This window comes from Aureobasidium melanogenum (assembly GCF_000721775.1).
Source record: "Aureobasidium melanogenum CBS 110374 unplaced genomic scaffold scaffold_9, whole genome shotgun sequence".
NCBI classification, from domain to species: domain Eukaryota; kingdom Fungi; phylum Ascomycota; class Dothideomycetes; order Dothideales; family Saccotheciaceae; genus Aureobasidium; species Aureobasidium melanogenum.
The window spans coordinates 668,933-689,515 of NW_024470061.1; the positions used below are offsets into that span (position 1 = coordinate 668,933).

The 20,583-nt window shown below is 49.1% G+C and overlaps 9 protein-coding genes across 9 annotated transcripts; 5 read left to right on the top strand and 4 right to left on the bottom strand.

The window, feature by feature from the left end:
* Positions 1-115: 115 nt before the first annotated feature.
* M437DRAFT_47572 (uncharacterized protein) lies at positions 116-1,180 on the bottom strand (the record flags this gene model as incomplete). Its single annotated transcript, XM_041021476.1, has 3 exons — positions 116-417; positions 476-860; positions 920-1,180. 3 exons carry the CDS (start codon positions 1,178-1,180, stop codon positions 116-118), a joined length of 948 nt encoding a protein of 315 aa, XP_040880296.1.
* An 863-nt stretch (positions 1,181-2,043) lies between these two features.
* M437DRAFT_48043 (NmrA-like family domain-containing protein) lies at positions 2,044-3,005 on the top strand (the record flags this gene model as incomplete). The annotated part of the gene is made up of 2 exons (XM_041021583.1): positions 2,044-2,217; positions 2,271-3,005. The coding sequence occupies 2 exons, from the start codon at positions 2,044-2,046 to the stop codon at positions 3,003-3,005; spliced, it is 909 nt and encodes a 302-aa protein (XP_040880297.1).
* Positions 3,006-3,509: 504 nt separating this feature from the next.
* M437DRAFT_47540 (phosphatidate cytidylyltransferase) lies at positions 3,510-5,009 on the bottom strand (the record flags this gene model as incomplete). Its single annotated transcript, XM_041021471.1, has 3 exons — positions 3,510-3,681; positions 3,734-4,776; positions 4,881-5,009. The coding sequence occupies 3 exons, from the start codon at positions 5,007-5,009 to the stop codon at positions 3,510-3,512; spliced, it is 1,344 nt and encodes a 447-aa protein (XP_040880298.1).
* Positions 5,010-5,789: 780 nt separating this feature from the next.
* M437DRAFT_47827 (uncharacterized protein) lies at positions 5,790-7,797 on the top strand (the record flags this gene model as incomplete). Its single annotated transcript, XM_041021535.1, has 2 exons — positions 5,790-6,497; positions 6,550-7,797. The coding sequence occupies 2 exons, from the start codon at positions 5,790-5,792 to the stop codon at positions 7,795-7,797; spliced, it is 1,956 nt and encodes a 651-aa protein (XP_040880299.1).
* Positions 7,798-8,054: 257 nt separating this feature from the next.
* Positions 8,055-9,096, top strand: M437DRAFT_47648 (eukaryotic translation initiation factor 2 subunit alpha; the record flags this gene model as incomplete). Its single annotated transcript, XM_041021495.1, has 3 exons — positions 8,055-8,152; positions 8,212-8,565; positions 8,616-9,096. The coding sequence occupies 3 exons, from the start codon at positions 8,055-8,057 to the stop codon at positions 9,094-9,096; spliced, it is 933 nt and encodes a 310-aa protein (XP_040880300.1).
* A 2,677-nt stretch (positions 9,097-11,773) lies between these two features.
* M437DRAFT_47729 (voltage-gated potassium channel) lies at positions 11,774-14,257 on the bottom strand (the record flags this gene model as incomplete). Its single annotated transcript, XM_041021513.1, has 4 exons — positions 11,774-12,736; positions 12,989-13,471; positions 13,524-13,813; positions 13,978-14,257. The coding sequence occupies 4 exons, from the start codon at positions 14,255-14,257 to the stop codon at positions 11,774-11,776; spliced, it is 2,016 nt and encodes a 671-aa protein (XP_040880301.1).
* Positions 14,258-15,565: 1,308 nt separating this feature from the next.
* Positions 15,566-17,089, top strand: M437DRAFT_75156 (amino acid transporter; the record flags this gene model as incomplete). The annotated part of the gene is made up of 2 exons (XM_041026364.1): positions 15,566-15,636; positions 15,697-17,089. 2 exons carry the CDS (start codon positions 15,566-15,568, stop codon positions 17,087-17,089), a joined length of 1,464 nt encoding a protein of 487 aa, XP_040880302.1.
* A 266-nt stretch (positions 17,090-17,355) lies between these two features.
* Positions 17,356-19,562, top strand: M437DRAFT_75157 (thiamine diphosphate-binding protein; the record flags this gene model as incomplete). The annotated part of the gene is made up of 5 exons (XM_041026365.1): positions 17,356-17,372; positions 17,618-17,660; positions 17,714-17,836; positions 17,888-19,214; positions 19,267-19,562. The coding sequence occupies 5 exons, from the start codon at positions 17,356-17,358 to the stop codon at positions 19,560-19,562; spliced, it is 1,806 nt and encodes a 601-aa protein (XP_040880303.1).
* A 169-nt stretch (positions 19,563-19,731) lies between these two features.
* Positions 19,732-20,253, bottom strand: M437DRAFT_47423 (uncharacterized protein; the record flags this gene model as incomplete). The annotated part of the gene is made up of 2 exons (XM_041021449.1): positions 19,732-19,986; positions 20,059-20,253. 2 exons carry the CDS (start codon positions 20,251-20,253, stop codon positions 19,732-19,734), a joined length of 450 nt encoding a protein of 149 aa, XP_040880304.1.
* Between the last annotated feature and the right edge of the window lie 330 nt (positions 20,254-20,583).

Sequence of the window (20,583 nt, forward strand, 5' to 3'; positions counted from 1 at the left end):
GAATCACTAGCTAAATTTATATGCTATATGCTCCTTCTTTCTTTGTAGCTGAACTGTCTCAGAGAGTGCTTATAGTGTTGTGTTTCCAATAAATAAACTCAGAGATATGTTGAGCTCATTTGCCCTCACCCTTGAGTCGCATGATTTCGACTAGAAGCCTGTCACGTTCCGCCTCGAGGGCTTGCACATCTTTGCCTTCCAACTCTTGAACGACGCTAGCACTCAGCGAGTCCAGACTTTCCTTGTCGAGTTTAAAGGTATGCTCCCGCATGTCGTCAAGCCAGGTCTGCATAGCAGGACCCAAGTGTTCAACAAAATGCTTGAAACCATCAGCGCCACCGCCGCCACCCATAGCGTTTGACATAAAGGGACCCGTCAATGCATATCGAGGGCCCAAGCTGTTAGTGATGCAAGTATCTATACCATTGTTAGAATCTCATGTCCATCGCATCAAGCACCTCCTCGCAGTACTGACCAAGATCTTCTGCAGAAAGTATACCTCTGCTGACTAAAGAGTATGCTTCACTGCACAGAGCTGCCTGAAGACGATTGCTAGCAAATCCCGGGATTTCTTTCTTGATCACAACAGGTTCCTTGTTCAGAGACTTGTAGAACTCGACAGCAGTATCGACGCTCGCTTTGTCGGTCTTGGGATGAGGTACTACTTCAACGAGAGGCATCAAGTGTGGTGGATTGAATGGATGTCCGATGAGGATTCTGCCTGGATTATTCGTGCATTTTCCAATGAATTTGGAGCTTGGTAGTCCTGAGGATGAAGAAGCGATGACAACGTCGGAACGTGCAGCGGCATCAATCTCGGCCAACAGCTTTGTCTTGATTTCTAGTTTTTCTGGAGCATTCTAGTATTGGATATAAGCCCAAGTACAACTTCCAAAAGACCGAGCTATCACAGACTTACCTCTTGGATGAAGTCGACTTTGGAGTAATGGTCCTTGAGACTAGCTCCTACAAACTGACAATTGTCGAGCGAAGCACCTTGCGCAAGACCAATCTTTTTGAGGTCAGGCCATATCTTCTTGAGATAGCTGTCGAGCTTCTGCTTGGAGTCTGAGGCTGGGTCAGAAACAACAACGCGTAGACCTCTTGCCAGGAAGAGACCAGTCCAGGAAGCTCCAATGACTCCAGTTCCGACAATGCCAACAGTCTTGATCATAGACATGACTGACTATGGCGATTATTGTGTGCTAATATCTGGAAAGCTATTTCACAATCAAAAGGAATTGAGCTATCAATTGAGACGATGGGATGCTCTTGTTATAGCATAGACGAATGACGAAGTGCTGATCTCCGAAGCACCCGACGTTGACGACAGAGCTCTTGGTTAATCCACCTCGGATTATCAACCGAGGCTCGACGTCTCACCAACAGGAGCGGTCTCCATGTTTGATCTGTCATGGCAAGAAGTGCACACGAGGATGTTGGATCCTGAGGTGTACATCTACCTATCATTTCTATGACCATTGAGATTTGGAAGTGATTAATGTCTAGAAATTAGGCATATGTCATAGAAGCTTATGTTCTATAAGCGTATTAACAATGTTCGTTACAGCTTTGTCAGCAAGTCAAACCATGCTAAATATCCAAGCGAACAGTATCTTTCCAAGGTCTTCTTTTTCCTCCTGGGTAATCTGATTTTTGCGAAGGGGTTCGAGTTCCTCCGTTTCATACCTTGGATGTAACGTTGACTTTATAATGTTTTGTAAGCCTAAGGCTCCATTGTCGCATGCCTCGCGAACAGGAAGGAGCGAGATGTGACCGTTCTTTCTCACCCATCAGCTCAGCAATAGCGTGAAGGGTCTAATGTAACTCCGAAGCTCCTTCTACGAATTGGAACAACTCATGAAGCGGGGAAGTGCTTGCTCTATGCATGTAAGACCATGGAAGCCAGGTGTATATAAACCACCACATCTCGTGGATGCTATCTCTTTTCTCAACACATCATCAAACGCTTTCTCAATCTCACCAGCTCCCAAAACGTCTATCTCACACAAACTAAAAACACTTTCAAGAGAACACATCACTATGTCCAAGTTGATTACTGTGTTCGGAGCCACTGGCAACCAAGGTGGCTCTGTCATCAAGCACATCCTCGCTGATAGTCAGCTCTCCTCTGAATTCAAGATTCGTGGCATCACTCGCGATGTCAGCAAGCCCGCTGCCAAAGCACTCGCAGACAAGGGAGTTGAATTGGCAACTGTAAGTCATTCTCTGCTCTTACTCAACACACATGAGCTAACTCTGACCACAAGGCCGACATGAGCGACAAAGCCTCAGTCGCAAAAGCCATCAAAGGCTCTCATACAGTTTTTCTCGTAACCAACTACTGGGAATCTGCAAGCCCTGATGTTGAGCGCAGCCAAGGCATCAATGTCGCCGACGCAGCAAAGGAAGAAGGAGTCCAGCACCTCATCTTCTCCTCTCTGATCAACGTCACCGAAGCAACCGGAGGGAAGCTCAACCATGTACCTCACTTCGACTCGAAGAACGACATAGAAAAGCACATTCGCAGCACCGGTATCCCCTGTACCTTTGTACTGCCAGGCTACTTCATGTCCAACTTCAGCAGCCAATTCAACAAAGACGAAGACGGCGTCTACAACTGGGCCCTGCCAGTCAGCGAAAACGCCCAATTTCCTCTCTTCGACGTCTCAGAGGACACTGGCAAGTTCGTCAAGGCAGTTCTCAAGAATGCTGATAAGATGAATGGCAAGCAAGTTCTTGCTGCCACTGCTTACTACACTCCCAAGCAGATCGTTGCAGACTTTGAAGAGGCTTCTGGTCAAAAGGCTAGATATATTCAGATCTCGGGTGATCAGTTCAAGTCTTATGTGCCTGAATTCATGGCCGAGGAGATGCTTCAGAACCATATCTTGCTCGATACTACTGGCTACTATGCCGGAGCTAGCTTGGATGAGAGTCTGAATCTCCTCGAGGAGAAGCCTATTACCTGGAAGGAGTTTGTCAAGAAGAATGGTATCTGGTAAGCAAGCGCGGTGGAACAGAAGGAAGGGTGATGGTATGAAGATCGTTTAGCTAGCAAGGTTAGTAATTCATGAGTTGATGTTTCTCACGCGAGCTTCTAGCATCTGACATGTAATGAACCCTAGCAAATGCATCATTCTTTTTTCTATCTTCCTCTAGACGTTAATGGTTGGAAGAATATTCACAGCGCTATCCAATGCTCTAGTATGACAATGTTTTCTTGTGAAGGCACGTGTATGGGCGACTGCACGGCATCGATACTCGAGAGACAACATGATCAGAGATTTGTAAAATTTGTCGCGTAGAGTTAGGCTCTACGTAAGCTGTTCTAGAACAACGATAACTGAGCCCAACATACGTTGAGACTCAAGAGAAGATTCGGTAATACGCTTCGGAAAAAAATCAAAAGGGGTATTTATACATTAAACTGGGAAAGAAAAGGGCCAGTTTGTCGTGACTTTTGTGAACGAGGAAGTCCTCTGAGTGAAGCACTGCTCGAGGGTAGTCTATCTCCTGAGCTGCTCGCCAAGATACTCAAGCACCTTGGGGTTGATAATGCCTTGGTTTACAAGATGCTTGCTCAATCCCTTGACAACTTCCATCTGTTGTTCCGGGTTAAGGCCAGTAATGGCGGTCTCGATGACACTGCCAACGGAAGCCTTGTAGACAGCGATGAAACTAAACACAGTCAGTTTTATGTACAGACCAACGACACAAGCAATCTTCTTACCTCTGGTAGTACATGTAGGCAAAGAAACCCATGATAAATTGGCAATCCATACGGTCAGTCATACCACCGTGGCCAGGAATGGAGTCACCGAAGTCCTTGATGTTGAAAGTACGCTTCAGACCAGATGCGAAGAAGCCACCGAAAGGAGCAATGAGCGAAGCAAAGGTAGCAAAGATCATGATGTGGAACTGAACAGGGGCTACGGTGACCTTGGTAGGCAGGTGAGTCCAGTTGGGAGGGATGAAAGGAAGCTGGTAAGTGTGAGGTAGGAAGACGGGGTTGGGATCGCATTCAAGGCCAGTAAAAATGTTAGCCCCGAGGTTGTTGACGGGGCAGGTGAAGTAAGGGTAACGCATCAAGACATTGGAAAGACCGAATGCAAAGATGATGGTAAAAATCCAAGCACCGACGAAGCCTTCAACAGTCTTTTTGGGACTAATCTTGATGAGCTGAGTACGACCGAAAGTGATACCGCAGATGTAAGCGAAGATGTCGTTGGTAATGACCAGAGCAGCAGGGAGGAAGAACCAGATCATGCCTTCGAAAATGTTGTTCATAATAAAGTGAGCTTGAACAACAATCAAGTAGAGAGCCATGTGGGTCCAGGCGAATTGCTGGAACTGGAACTTGTAGTGGCCCTTTTCCAGAGAGACGACGAAGAAGACAAAGCCCATGACGTAGAGCATGAAGCTGATGAAGCGATGGTGGGTCGCAAAGGGCAGAAGGACCTTGTCGACCAAGATGATGTGCTTGAAGTAGTAGATGACGCTCTCGCCGTAGAGGAAGTACATGGTTGTTCCAAGGAAATACCAGTTGAGAGTCTTTGTGAAGCGCAGCTTACGAGCTCTGCTGGGAACGTTCGAGATGGCAATAACCTCCTTGAAGGAGATAATCTGGATGGCAGTGACGATGAAGATGATGTAGATGTGGCCGGAGAACATTGCGACGAAGAAGAAGATGATCATGACAAGGGTCCAAATGGTTCTGGTGATGAATGTCTGCTTCTTCTTTTCATATTCGCTTTGCGGCGTGGGATCCTGAGGCTTTTGGGCAACATGTCAGCATTCAAAGGAGCAAGAGCAGAACGGCATTGGCTCGCCTTGTCGTCGTCGGTCCAGGCACCGTCGTAGGACATGTTGCGGCTTACTTCAGGCTTGGTGAGTTGTTGGCTCCTGGTGGGGCTCGAGGTATCGTTTGCATCTTGGCTGTCGTTGGAGGACCTGCTTCTTGCCTTGTCGTGGTGTTGGAACTTGACGTCCTTCTTGGGTTTCGTCATGGCGGGCGGGTGGTTGCAATTTAGCTACTGAGACCTGTTGAACGGAAGCTTGCGGCAGTCGGAACGAGATTTCCAAGGAGGTGGATGCGTTGGTAGGGGTGAAATGAATTGACTGATGGAAGGATCTTGTCGCGTGCAGAAAACACGGCAAAAAGATGGCAATGGATGATCAGACAAGCATCTGCGAGAAGAGGAAGGATCCCTTGTTGTCGGAGAACAAAAAGGTTGGCAGGACCAGGCAGAGATGGCAGGCACGATGAAGTCAGTCGGCGGCCAGCCAAAGCCACGTCTCTTGGCGAGCATGTGAAGGCCCAAACATCATGCACGAAACAATCGCTCTCGACCAAACATGGCCGTTCATGGCAGTCGCTTCCATGGATGCTCTCGATCAAGACCTGGACTTTGATGACAGCAACCTCGATCAACTGCCCCAGTCCACCTTGCAGAACCTAGAGCAGAGCGCAATCTCGTCCACCCAGCGCGAAGTCGCCGCCCGCAAGCAATGGCATTACCAACAAACGACTAAGCCTCTTAGACTGACCCGTCCGAGTCTGCCACCTGTAACCGCGCCTGCTGTAAGCGCTGCCTCTCTCAATGCCCCAAAGTCCCCGGAGTCCGACTACGGTCTAGACGACAACGATGATGAAGAAGTTCTCGACCTGAATGCCGACACGACAGTTTATCAGCCTCAATTACACCAGAACTACGTCCAACCTGCAAATGACAATGCCAGCTACCTTAATACTGGCTCCCATGCGACCAATGATGCGCCACCGCGTTATGATCAGCTCAATCACGTTGCCCCCACCCTCCAGCCTGGCGAGACGACTGCCCTTGACGCCTACGTCAAAAAGGTGCGCATTGACTTTCGTCACGCAATTCCTATCGCTGACACACCTTTCGCAGCTCGAAGCCGAATTGAACGCCGTTCGCTTGTCCCTGCAAAACGCAAATGATGAAAACCAAAGAAGGGCTGGAGAGCTGTCTATAATCCGCGCAAGACAACTGAAACTTGACAAAGAACACGAAGATCAGTTGCAGGCCTTGAACAAGTCGCATGCTGATGATGCCGCGAGGCACAAGGCTGATTTGGATGCAAAGAAAAAAGAGATTGAAGCCTATGAAACAAGCAATCGTTTCCTAGAACATGATCTGGCTCAGGCACGGGACGAAAGGGCAAAGAGGCTCAAGCCTACCAAAACCAACACGGGCAAACTCACACGTCAGCCCTCTCAGTCTTTGCCTTACCGCGATGGCTTTGATGACAATGAGATTGTGACCTTATCTCCTTCGAAGCCAAAGGATAGATCCAAATCTTCCACTCCCAAGGTAGGTGAGAAGCGAAAGAGGAATTTTGCTGTCAGTCCTGCTCCTCATCTTCAACTGAATGCCCAACCATCTGTATCCTCCTCACCAGCTCTGAATGCCGCCGCATCAACACCAATATTCGAGGAGTTGATCCGACCACAAGATGATTCGCAATTTCAGGTAGGTCATGTGCAAATCCTGGCTTCAGCTCTCGAAGCTGACTTGTGCATAGATGATTCGTCGTCTTATGAACCATCGGCCATCCAATTCTCGAGAACGAGTATTAGAAACACTAAGTCGGCTCTCTTTTCCATCTTTGCCGGGACAATCCATATCTGGTCTGATCACCGAAGGCTTGTCTCAATTCATTGCCGTGGATGATGACGACAATTTTTCTGTCTATGCCTGCAATCTACTTTCGGACCTGTGGGAACGATGTTTGCATGACAAGATGTATACGCCAGTCTACTTAATTCTGGATCTGTACGAGTTAGTCTTAGCCATGTCTGCTGAGCCTCCAAAACTCTCGCTGATCGAGCGTTTCCTCCCACTCGCAACCAAAACCATTGATTTGGTTGCGCTGCCACGAGTGCGCCTTCATGCGGGCGCTCATGTAGATTCGCATCTTCTCGAGTGCATCAACGTAGATCAAATCCTCACTCTGATGCATGGTATGGCATTTGACGCCAGTCTCAAGGCGGAATTTTGTCAAGTATTTTGGAAGAAGATGGAGTTTGACTTCACTTTGATGATGCTCAACAAGAGTCAACCACTCCCGCAAATCATGCTAGTTCTCCAAATGTTAGGGAGTTCTGCTTTGCCGGAGTCGTTCAGTATCATTGCTGATGACCCAGAGAAGCAATCTACCTTGGAGGGCCATACCATCGATCGGCTTACAACACTACTTTTTGAGAGGCCCGAGGCGCCTCTGGGGGAGACACCATATGAGGACGACGAAGTTGCGGTCTTACAAATCGAGACAATACGGGTCTTGAACTCACTTGCCGTCACGAAGCATGGAAGTGAAGTGCTTGCTCGACACCGCACAGCGATTGGCCGGCTGGTCCGACTGTTGCATGTTTCAATCACCAAGCTCTACGATCTCCATCCTACAACTACTCATGTTTCCACCGAAACAAGCGAGTCACCTAGCTTCAGCACGATTCATGAACTCACCACGAGTTTGATCAATCTGACGGTGCGTCTGCTATATCATCTATTGATGAATTATAGCGACACGATCAACCTCCGGGAGAAGCTTATGGTAATACCTGGGGGACATCACAAGTTTTTGGTATCTTTGACAAGGCTTGCATTTTCGGAACAGTTGGTATACGAAGCTGGGCTTGACAATGAGGCACTCGACGCTGCACATGAAATTTTGGATGGAATTTTGAGTCCTGAAGAAGGTGAAGCGGTTGTACAAGCCATCGAGACGCCTAGAGGACCAAACGGGACGAGGATGTCTACTTGTAGCTGAGCGGTTCCAGCTCGGAATACCTTGGACCTACGATCAGAATTGGATAGAGACAAAAGCACAAATAATGACTTATGACAAGAGGGATGAATAGGCAGAAGTTAGAAATTGTGATAAAATAAATTGAAATGCACTGAAGCACGTGACTGAGGCCGCGGGGCCCTGACGTTTTTGGGAAAGTTGAGAGTCACAAGGAAAACCGACCACGCCGTCGCCGCATTATTCTATTCACACGCCAGTCCACTGGAAACACCGCAATCATGTCGCTCACAAATTGCCGTTTCTACGAAGAAAAGTACCCCGATGTCGACTCGCTCGTCATGGTCAACGTCCGCCAGGTCGCTGAGATGGGCGCATAGTGAGTCCGGCATGTTAGCCAGCGTGCTCACGGCGAATAACTGACGCCTGCGCTTCCAGTGTCAAGCTGCTCGAGTACGACAACATTGACGGCATGATCTTGCTCAGCGAGTTGTCCAGAAGACGTATCAGATCCATCCAAAAACTCATCCGCGTCGGAAGAAACGAGGTCGTCGTTGTGCTGAGAGTCGACAAGGAGAAGGGTTACATTGATTTGTCCAAGCGCAGAGTCTCGCCCGAGGATGTGCTCAAGTGCGAGGACCGCTACAACAAGGCCAAGATGGTCCACTCTATCATGCGCCACGTCGCCGAGAAGACTTCGACACCCATGGAGGACCTGTACAAGAGCATCGGCTGGCCATTGGACAAGAAGTACGGCTCGAGTCTTGACGCTTTCAGAATCTCCATTTCAAAGTACGCCACCACCGCCTCCTACACATGAACCAGAAACTTACACAACACAGCAAGTCAGTTTGGGACGAGGTCGAGTTCGCCAACAACGTCATCAAGGAGGAGCTCATTTCATACATTGGCAAGCGCTTGACACCCCAGCCCACAAAGGTCCGTGCCGATATCGAAGTTACTTGCTTCGGTTATGAGGGAATCGACGCCGTCAAGAACGCCCTGCGCCAGGCTGAGGCCCGCAACACCGAGGACACCCAGGTCAAGGTCAAGCTCGTCTCTCCCCCTCTTTACGTCCTCACCTCGCAAACTCTCGACAAGACCATCGGTATCACCGTCCTCGAAGAGGCCATCCAGGAGGTCACCAAGGCCATCACCGCAGCTGGCGGCACCTGCTCCGTCAAGATGGCCCCCAAGGCTGTCACCGAGAACGACGATGCTGAGCTCCAGGCCCTCATGGACAAGCGCGAGCGCGAGAACCAGGAAGTCAGCGGCGACGAGGACGAGAGCGAAGACGATGGCATTGTTGCTGTCGACGAGTAAACCCTTCCGCCAACCACCTATTGATCCTTTTTTTCGCACGCGACGCAGCCACCACCCCTTTTGCTTCCGGCGTCTGGAGTTTCGATTGTCACGCAAAAAGAAGAAGGAGCACAGCGCTGCATGCATATCGAGTCTTCAGGTTTTGGGTTAGACATGACGATAGAGTTGAGAAGCGTCGCAAGGGGAAAGAGAAGCGAAAGAAGAGGACACGCGCCGAGGCGGAAGGAGGCATCTTTTGCTGAACGCCCAGATCTATACATGACCGAGGGACTGACTGCCCATGAGACTCGTTGCGATATTAGCGTACGACCCCCCAAAAGAATGAAATTTTCCTTGCAAATTATTTTTTAGCGTTCCTTTGCAAGAGGCGGAAAGTGCATACTGCTGGTTGAACAACATCGAACACTCTACTCGATATGATCGGTGCTATTCGAGCGGTTAAGAAGAGCAGAAACGATCGCGATGCACTATGTTGACAACAACAGAGTTTCGAAAGATTCACTATGGATTTGACTTTACCTTGCCTTGCATCGACGACCCTGTTGATCACACACTCACTTCTCAGACTCCTGACAACTTTCATGTTACACAACTCCACTGCTGTCGAGTCTCAATCGAAGCTGTATCAGGAAACAACCAATTCAAGGGAAATGTTCGACATGTCTTGGAAAAGTTCAAGGCCTGTCTCATCCTGCCTCGACCGACGGAATGCCTCAACCTGTGGCGTACCAACATTCCGGAGCAAACTCGCTGATCCGGCCAGTTTGGAAGTCCTCTCTCGAGCCGCTGACCAACCTGCGGACGACGTGCACATTCGATGCTAACATGAACAGCCGAAAGAGAGAATGGTCAGTTGCTTTCTGGTCACGCTACTCACTCGACACTCGCGCTTTGATCTCCTCATTCAAAATCGCATTCAGACCTCGCCTGTGTTTTCATCGTGTGTCTTTCGACGAATGTTCAGTATCGATCAACGCTGCGTCGAGCGAGGAGTCGACCTATACAGGGATATCGTCCACATGACTCGGACTTTTTTTCAAGCCTTTGTCATGTTCCCTCAAACCGACTCAACTCTCATTCCCAGATACCTCGATGTGCCGTACCATAATTGCGATCTATCGAGCAGTCCCGTTGGTGTTGCTCAACCACCTCCAAGTTTTGCATGATTGTCTCCGTTCCGAACCCCTGAGCGCTCTTGGCAAGACTTGTATCACTCCCTGACCGCAAGCCTTCTGGCATCCTGGACACTAATTTCACACCTCCACCATGTTCGATCAGACACTCCCTCTTGGCCTTGTCTTCTCTCTGGGCAATGAGAAGACTGAGAATCGTTGTGTACAAACTCCCGTTCTTTGACCATGGTCCCAGCATGTGTTGGTTCTCCTTGATACCATTTTGGCTCTCTTTGTCGAGTGTCTGAACAGCTCCTTATGGCCTCTCATGTCTTTCAAGTATCTCCTTTGTTATGCTGCACTGGAATCCTGTCAGAAAGTATTCATAACGATCGTCGAAGGCCCATCTTCATCTCAGTCCCAGCAGAGAACTTCAGAGAAAGACGAACACCTCCCAAATCTGCGAACAACACTTCCACAACTACGCTTCTACAGCAAGTTCGGTGTCTCCGTTATCCAAACACCTTATCATTCGGCTGACATCTTCGATTAGCCAAACATGAACAGAAGAATGGCCCGCAATGGCCACCACTGTCCGCAAGATAATAGAGGCGGATGCAGATGGGTCAATCGACCTGCTCGTCGTTGCACTACACATACTTATTTGTGCCCGATACACGACTCGGTTTACCAGACATATCAATCTTGTCTGAGCTGTGAAGGTGAAAGAAGGGCTGCTGAAAGAAGAGCGAGGGCTGGCACCCCTGAGCCAGAGCCTAGAGGCACTCGCAACAACCAGCGCCGTAACAATGTGAGTAGAAGTCCTCGTAACGACCGCCAGAACAGAAGGCGTTAGGATAAGCAGCAGTAGCCCCAGTTGTCTTTCACGATTCACTTTGGGCGATTACACTGAACTCTATCCACCGTACAACAGATTGCTAAGGATAAAACATCTACAGTTCAGCGAACAGAGAGTGGTCATCTCTGCTCTGGCTTCATCTTCTGCCTGTTCTCAAACAACAGCAGACTTCACAGCTTCCAGAAACACAGGACCAATCACCGACGTATTCATGCAGAACTTCTTGTTCTTAACTCTACTTTTCATACTGTCTTCTTGGCCAGTAACCACCTGAGTCTGTATCGTTGTCCTTAAGTCATTTCTGCATCATTTTTGCATTTGTTGTCAGGGAAGGAGTCAAGGAGATGGTTATTGTTGTTTGTATCTTTTCTGGGAAGTCTCTTCGGTCTAGGTTTGCACCTTCTGAATTTTTTTTTTTTTGTTCGATTGGATTCTTTTTCCTTTGTCGTTCGTTATTTTCTCAAGAAGGAGTGATGGAGTCCGTGTTTGCTTATCAAGGCTTTGGATATTGATATGTGTTGGAATCTTGTTTGAAGGTCATCTCCTTCCTACGTAAGGGGTCGAAGGCATGGTAAATCGTTTTGTTTCGATCTCTAGCAATGGTCTTGAGCAAGAAAGCAAACCTCTATACCTAAAATAATTGTTCCCAAAAAATATGTATAGAGAATAACAACATTTGGAGGCATCAGACCTCATAGCATGGGTATCAGGCTTCCGCAATCTCATCGTCTATCGCTCCAATGTCGCGTGATTGCCTCCTTATAGAATCGTCCTGCTTTTCATATCCCACAGGATTGTAGATCATTTGCATCTTCCTGACATATCTCTTCATACTCTCGCACAGTCTGTCCAAAATGAACGCCGCTTCGCTCTGCTGCGCCATGAGCGGACTATGCTCGCCAATCCAGTCCCACTCGATCAGACCGTCTTGATCGGCTTCATATCTGCTGACTCCCTCTTCTCTGTCTCGTGTAGCCGTGAAGCGAATCAGTTGTGTAAATCGTACCCATTCTTCGTAAGTGTAGGAGCGTGGTGGGTCTTCCTTCAGGTCTTTGGATACGTGCTGGATGGCTTGGGCTAATCTCCTGGCCAGTTCGGCATCACTAGGGGCTTTGCTGCCTTGTTCTTTGGCTAGATTGTCGATGGTAGGTTCATCATCTGGATCACCAGTCTCGAATCCTCGTTGTAAGCGATGCTGGATGGCTCTGCGCTCCTTATATCGTTGTATCCATGGTGCTAATCGCGGTATGAGCGTGCGCCAGATTCCTTGTTTTGGTAAGATGGTAAAGTCGGCTAGACGGAAAGCGCCTTGGTTGAAGCCATTGACGATGGTGTCTGACATATCGGAGACTAGAAGTGTCATTGTTGGCACAGCGACAAGACTCCAGACCACAAAGAAGGGACGTCCGGCATTGGACTTTGGAGCGAGATCGCCATATCCGACAGTGAGAAGAGAAACCCAGCAAAGGTACAGAGATTGGAAGTAGGTTATGTCTTGCACGCGGCGCTCAGCGACCCAAAAGATCACCGCACCAATGCACCACAGAATCGAGAAGGCCGCGGTCGATATGAATAGACTAGACCATTTCTTCCATTTCTCGGTTTTCTGTTGTATGCGTCGCATAGCATTGAATCGATCTTTCTCCTCGCGAAGGAGCAACAGACGAGGCTTGCGTATTGGTCGAAGCACAGTCGCGGTGCGTTTCAGACCAAGAAAAGTCCCTTGATCTTGATACGAATCGTTGTCTCTTGGCGGTGTAGTGTTATCAGCAAACGCAATACTGCGGTTGACCGGATCGAAGGGTCTCGAAATTGTCGGTTTCAGTCCCAACGCTAGTTCTTCGCGCTCTTTAAGCTCGATCGAGCTTGTGAATGATCTTCCTATGGTTCGGGTGCGAGTCCTCTCAATGTGTTTTTGAACTATGTTGTCCTCTCCCAATTCTGTCGCAAAAGTTGTGAGACTGGTCACGATCAGACCGAGCATGATGATACCTCCGACCGCATAAGGCATGACTAGCCCTCGTCCGACATTGCTCGACGGGTACAAGTCTCCAAAGCCGATTGTCAACACAGTGACCTGACAGAAGTACAGTGCATTGACATAGGACCAGTTGAACAGACCCAGTCCGTACTTGGTCTCAACTAGCGAGAACACACCGGCGCCGCCGGCGAGCCACACGAAGAACAGCATAGTCTGCAAGATAAGCGTGCGCTGGGAATCGGTAAGATTGAATCTTTGTGGATAGTGTCCAAGGAAATATCCAAGCATGTTCACCATGAGTAGCATAGAGCATATCAAATAGAAAATTGCAGCTATGACGGCATACCAGAAACCTTGCGTGTAGCTCTGTTGGGGACGCTGAGGTGGTACATATTCATTCATAGATGCCTCGATGCCGATTAACTGTAGAAGTCAGCATGGATGACTTTGAAGGACGTCGCTTGCTGGTACTCACCACCCCGGTCGCTAGGTACCACAGGATGATGGTACATGGAAGCGCAATGATATATCTGATACGATTTGTGAAGTTGAATAGCAGGAAGATGTTTCCTGCGAATCCCAGTGCGAGCGAAAATATGTTAAGCTTATAACACCAGTGAGGGTCTGGAAAGGGGTGTCCATCCAGGTCTGAGAGCAGCTCGCTCTTTCCGTCCCACGGACAGGTCTCTGGATTTACACCATCAACCAGACACATTCTCCATGATGTGACAAGTGCTGCGATTGATAAGACATTTGCGAGAGGGCCTTCGAAGAAAAGCGGCGTTAGCAGGTTTTCGCAATCCAACCTAATGCGATATACAACATAGAATCTTGATGAAGATTCATGATCCGAATGTAGGTTTTTTTCAGGAAAGTAATTGAGACGAATCAAGATACAAAATGATGCGTGGCTGTTTTATACAACGTACCCATAGTCGCGGCGAGCAGCGGGATAGCAGTGCCAGCGAACCACCAATCCTGTTCTTGGTCATCGTCCCATGATCTTAGGGTAAATTTCCACCAATGTTTGCGATTTGGAGTCTTTTCGATGGACCTTCGTCTTTCTGAAGATTTGCGCCGTAGATCCTGGCTTTCTATGCCTCGCCCACGCCATGATGGTCTTCTTTCAGAAGGAGTGTGTTGGTCCTTTGAGACACCAGTACAATCCGAGGACCCTTCAAAAGCACTAGATTCGTGTTGCTCGCCCATGGTTGTACAGAATTACTGATGGACTCCTAGAACAACTGCCTGGCTATGGACATTTTCAAGGTAGTGAATGTGATGAGAGACTGGAGAAAGCCGTTGGAAGAATTCAAATATCGGCGTTGTTATGATCTTGGCCCCACGGCAATGTGCGGCAATGGAAGGATAGTGATCGCAAGGCTGACAACTGAAGATATGGAGATGGCGAGGAGGTCGGGTTATCATGTCACGATAAGTAACAAGAAGGAAATCTTGGAAGGGCTCGATCTTTGACGGCTGAGGTACAGTACCACATCCGGGAGTCGCGGTTCGCGGGTGGAATTCATGGAAGTTTAACGGTAAGCGTCATTAGCGTGTCGCAATCTCATCCCTGTCTTGCACCTGCTACAAGTCAAGGCGCAGCCGATGAAAGCGTGCATAACAGACAGACAACCAGAATCGCATGATATCGTGGTATCTCAAGACAAGCATTCTTGGTGTATAGTAAAGAAGATGCTTGTTGTGGCTTGATGTTGAGCGAAGGATTGTCCGACCTCGGCCTCGTATGAGCGGCGGGCCGATGGTGGTGTAAAGTGTGATCATAAGGGTCCAAGGCAAAAAAAATACAATATGATGTGACTGGGCCGTTCCCACCACTCGCTGCTTCCTCCCAACATCGCTCCCTCAGTTTATTGACCTGATCCGACATACATCCAAATTTCGCCATGTCGACCCAAGTGAAGCATCGTCGCGGCAGCGGTGTGGAGCCTAAGAATGCTCTGCAATCCGACTTTACCGAAACCTCGAGCATGGACTCGGACGAACGCTATCTGGTATGAGATTCATGGGATCTCGAATGGACGAAACAGATGAGTCAAATCAAAGCATCCTCCAAACGCGCATGATGGCCACAGGTGAGTTCAAGGCCAAGAGATCAATCGATTCTACGACGACAATTCAACAACAGAGTCACTGCACGCGGGCATCTGATCCACCTTTTGCCTCCTGCAGGCATTGGGATGGGTTCAGGTTGAGAAGAACCGAACGAACTTGATCGTCTTCATAGACGCGTAAGGAGATGCAGAGACTATCGAATCGCCCTTTCTTGATTCCCCTTTTCGTATTTCGGCGAACATTTGACCTAATACAGGGCAGAATGCGCTCGGTTATAAACAAGTGAGTGCATCTGCCAAAAAAAATATCAAGAACAAGACCTCTAACAACTAGCCAGACTTTGCACCGTCAATGGAAGTTCGCAGAGAGCTTTTCCGCCAGCTTTGGTAACACACTCCAGACGTCTTAGTAGCGACCTCATCTAACGATCATGCAGCTGCAATGTATGTTATTGGCGGCATCCGCTCAACATTCTATATCGGTGTTGAAGCTGGAGGTCCTGCAGCCTACTGGTAAGCTAATATCTAGAAGTCATCGCGATTCCTTTGGGGCTCGAATACTGATTTGTCTAGGTCCTCGTACCTCGTCACCATGGTCTTCACCATGATCACTGCTGCCGTTCTGGCAGAGATCTGCTCCGCTCTTCCCGCCGCTGGCTCGATCTACTTCTGGGCCGCAGAAGCTGGTGGTCCCAAATATGCTCGCCTGTTCGGCTTCATTGTCGCTTGGTGGTCGTGCACGGCATGGACAACTTTCGTGGCTTCTCTTGGTCAGAGTACTGCCAACTTCATCCTGTCGGAACTCCCGGTCTTCGGTGTCACCTCTCTCATTACCGACACTAGCGATATCAAGTTTCGCGCCGTGCAGTGGGCTGTCTCTGAAGGTATCCTGTTCCTGGCCATTGGCATGAATTACCTCAACCCCAAGACCTACAAATGGATCTTCAGAATTGCTTCTGCCATTATTGTCCTTGACTTTGTCTTGAACATCATCTGGTTCCCCATCGGAGTTTCTCAGACCTACGGATTTCAGTCGGCCAAGTTTGCTTTCACAGCTACAGACAACCTCACAGGTGCCCCGCCAGTCTGGAACTGGATGCTGTCTTACTACGTTACCGCAGGCATTCTTGTCGGATTCGAAGCCTCAGGACACATCTCTGAGGAGACTCAGAATGCGAACCTTGTTGCCGCCAAGGGTATCTTCACATCTGCCCTGGTCTCTGCCCTGATGGGCTTCCCTATGGTCATCTTGTTCTTGTTCTGTTGCCCAGACCTCAGCAAATTCAACTTCGACTATCCTCAGCCATTTGTCGGCATCTATGCGCAGGCCTTGGGCAGAGGCGGCCACCTTGTGATGAACATTGTCTGCATTCTTGGTCTTTTCTTCAACACAACCGTCAGCGGAGTCGCTTCATCCCGTCTGATCTGGGCTGTCGCACGTGATGGTGTCTTGCCATTTTCAGGTTGGATCTCTGCAGTCTCTGCAAACAAGGAGCCCAGAAACGCAGTCACGGTTATGTTGGTCGTCGCTGCACTGCTGCTTTGCTCTATCCTTCCCTCTGCTACCGCCTTCTCATCGCTGGTCTCTGCTGCTGGTGTTCCCACAATCACAGCATATGCTCTGATCTGCTTTGGCCGTACTTTCCTGACACCAGGAGAGTTCAAGAACGCACCCTGGTCGCTCGGTCGCTGGTCTCGTCCCATGAACTTCGTTGCTCTTATCTGGAACCTCTACCTGGCCGCAGTGTTGTTTTCTCCTCTCGAGTTCCCTGTTACTGGTGAAAACTTCAACTACTCGCCTGTGATCTTTGGTGCAATTACCATCTTTGCTCTTCTTTCATACTGGTTTATGCCCAAGGACAAGTGGTTGCCTGCAGCTCGCCTTGGTAAAGTCCATATGCTTGAGGAAGAGTTGAATGCAAACAGGACTGGACGCAGCTCTAGCGTCTCAGGTCCCTCGACCTAAGTTGGCCAGCTCGATACAATCGTGTGGAATTGGTGATAAAGTCACACGAGCAGTATCGATTCGGGGGAAGCCAGTCACGCTCAATGATGGTTCTGGCATGAACACATTCAACCAGTGTACAGTAATAGAGTGGAGGCAGGATTGTTGAAATAGAGACGGTTCGATAAGACAGGGTTGCTAGAAAATGGGAAAGGGTTGTAGAATAATCAAAAGTACAAGACACTCGTTTTGAATCAGTCGCTCTTGCTCGCTCCTGCCTGAGGCCTATGAACGAATGTAGAAAGTGGGGTCTGAAGCTCGCCGTATTGATTTGCCGAGCAGCGGGGTCAATGTTGCACTCAAGACGGTCAACTACTTGATTGCTTCTCTCTGTCTCTGGAACTGCAACTTTGTTTGGTATTGAGAGTTGTGTGGTTACCGATTCGCGTGATTGAGATCGCTTGTGTCACTGATTCCTGAAATACGACACCATGTATGCAGCCAAGCGCTCTATACATGCATCTCGGCTCCAATAGCTGACAGCAGCAGGGTATATACCGCATCCTTCGCCTTCTTTGAGGCTTTATATGAGGTAGATCCCATTGGATCTTGATATCTTGCATGAGATTGACCATTTGGATCTAGGCTGGCGTCACGCATTGTTTCGTCAATCTTGGCTCAGACCATCCCAGTATCATCGAAGCAATCGTCAAAGGACAGAATGAAAAGAATGGAAAGTTCCCACGTATCATCACGTGCCCTAATGAGGTGTGTAAACGACATCTTGATTGATCTCAACACCATGCTGATCTTTCGTAGATGGTGGCTCTCAGTCTGGCTGATGGATACGCAAGACTTACCAACAAGCCTCAATGCGTTATCGTTCATGTCGATGTAGGAACTCAAGGCCTCGGTGCTGCGGTCCATAACGCTTCTTGCGGAAGAGCACCTGTTCTCATCTTCGCCGGGCTATCTCCATACACAATCGAGGGCGAGTATCGCGGTTCGAGAACTGAATATATCCATTGGATCCAGGATGTCCCCGATCAGAAGCAGATCATCGCACAGTATTGTCGCTACACCGGAGAAATTAAGCGTGGAGCAAACGTCAAGCAGTTGGTCAACCGAGCCTTGGCCTTCGCTACAAGTGAGCCAAAAGGTCCTGTATATCTGGTTGGTGCTCGAGAGGCCATGGAAGAGGACATCGAACCGTACAAGCTCGACCAACGCTACTGGACAGCAGTCGAGCCAAGTGCTTTGACTCCAAAACAGGTCGAGAACGTTGCTCAACTCTTGGTCGAAGCCGAATCCCCCCTTGTCATCACTGGCTACAGCGGACGCAATCATAATGCTGTTGGAGCGCTCGTTGAGCTTGCCAATACCGTCAAGGGACTCAAGGTGCTAGACACTGGTGGTAGCGATATGTGCTTCCCGGCCGATCACCCAGCCTGGCTAGGTCTCAGATATGGTGTAGAGGAGAACATCAAGACCGCAGATGTGATTATAGTGCTGGATTGCGATGTCCCTTGGATCCCAACTCAGTGCAAGCCCAAAGACGACGCTAAGATCATTCACATTGATGTCGATCCTCTGAAGCAACAGATGCCAGTGTTCTACATCAATGCCTTGGCCAGATATCGAGCAGACTCAGAGACTGCTGTGACACAGATCACTGACCATCTCAAAGCCAAGTTCCAGAGTGAGATCACAAGCAGCAAGTTTGAAGAGAAGTGGACCAAACTTCAAGACTCGCACGACCAACGTTTGCAGGCGATCTCAGACCAAGCAAAGCCTGGCGAAGATGGCACGTATGGATGTTCATATCTGATCCACCAGCTGCGCAAGACGTGTCCTCAAGATACCATCTGGGCCATTGAGGCGGTGACGAACACTGCATTCGTTGCGGATCAGATTCAGGCTACTCTCCCTGGCTCTTGGATTAACTGCGGTGGTGGTGGACTTGGATGGTCGGGAGGCGGCGCTTTGGGAATCAAGCTTGCAACCGACTTTGAGAATGGCGGAAAGGGAAAGTTCGTGGTTCAGATTGTCGGCGATGGCACATACCTCTTCAGCGTGCCAGGATCGGTTTACTGGATCGCACAACGCTACAACATCCCCATTCTTACAGTCGTGCTCAACAACAAAGGTAAGATGTCCAAATACTGTAGCCCTGATGGATATTTGCTGATGCTGAGCAGGTTGGAACGCACCACGCAAGTCACTTCTTTTGGTCCATCCAGAAGGCGAAGGCAGCAAGGTTTCAAATGAAGAACTCAACATCTCTTTTGCGCCCACCCCTGACTACGCAGGCATCGCAAAGGCAGCTTCGGGTGGTAAGTGTTGGGCCGGCCATGCCGGCACTGTGGAACAACTGGCGAAACTGCTTCCAGAAGCAATCGAGGCAGTCAAGGGCGGTGTTTGCGCTGTACTAGATGCTCATCTTGACGGACCGCAAGGAAAGTACGGTGGCGACAAGGCTGCCCTGGTGGGATGAGGGGATTCGCAGTCATGACTGGGGGCATATATCTAGATGTCTTCATTGATAGCACATTGAGACGGCAACGTAATTACGAAATCATACACTATATGTAGCATATCAACATATCAAAACAGGGGTATCATGAAATCAAATCCAAGAAAACGTACTCGTCTTTCGTCTTCCTTCATCTGGCAGACCCAATACTTCTTCTTCCTCCATCTCGTCCACGATCCTTATCTCTCTTGCTATTCAACGGCGACCCAGCATTCTTGCTCGAACCAGAGACCACACGCGCAGTGCCTTTCGTCGCCGGACTCTTCGTACCAGACTTGTTGGGATCCCTCTCTTCGCTCACATCCATGGTACAGTCGAACTTCAGCGTTTCGTCTTTTAGCCCGGCCGCTCTGGCTTCGCAGTATATCCGGGTCTGGAGAACAGACTACAATTTCGCGCCTCTTCTCAGCAAATTGCTCTCTTACCAGGCACAAACCAGATCGTGGTAGGGCTTTACCTCGTGTCTTTGTCTGCTCAGCAACAGCAGCATTTCCTCATTTTCTAGTATGCGTGCGGCGCGATTGCGGATCTCGAGCTCTTCGTAGGGGAGGTCTTGGGCTTTTGGTGCGGTGGTTGCTGGAGGTGACTTTGCGCCGGAGGAGAGTCGTGGTTTTGCGGTTGCGATGGGGCGGTTGGTCGTGCTGGTCGACATAGCTCTATGATAATATGACTTTGTCTCGAGGAGTTTCTGAAGAAATAAAAGGCTAAGACGTGAATGCGATGTGGGCAAGAGAAACTGGAGAATTGGGGGCTCGCGTAGGCCTCTTTCTCGTGAGGTTGGCTTTGTTTGCTAGTCCGAGAATACCCTGCAATTGCTAGTGGTCTTTTCGGTAAGCTGCGTCTGATTATCAGATCCGTACCATGGTTGGGAAGGTTTCATATGCTGTTTGCTCGTGCAAGGTCGCGTGTGCATTGATGGTCCTCGTATCGGGACCGCGTTGACATCATTCTTGCTGTGGTAATGACCCTGCTCATACCATGA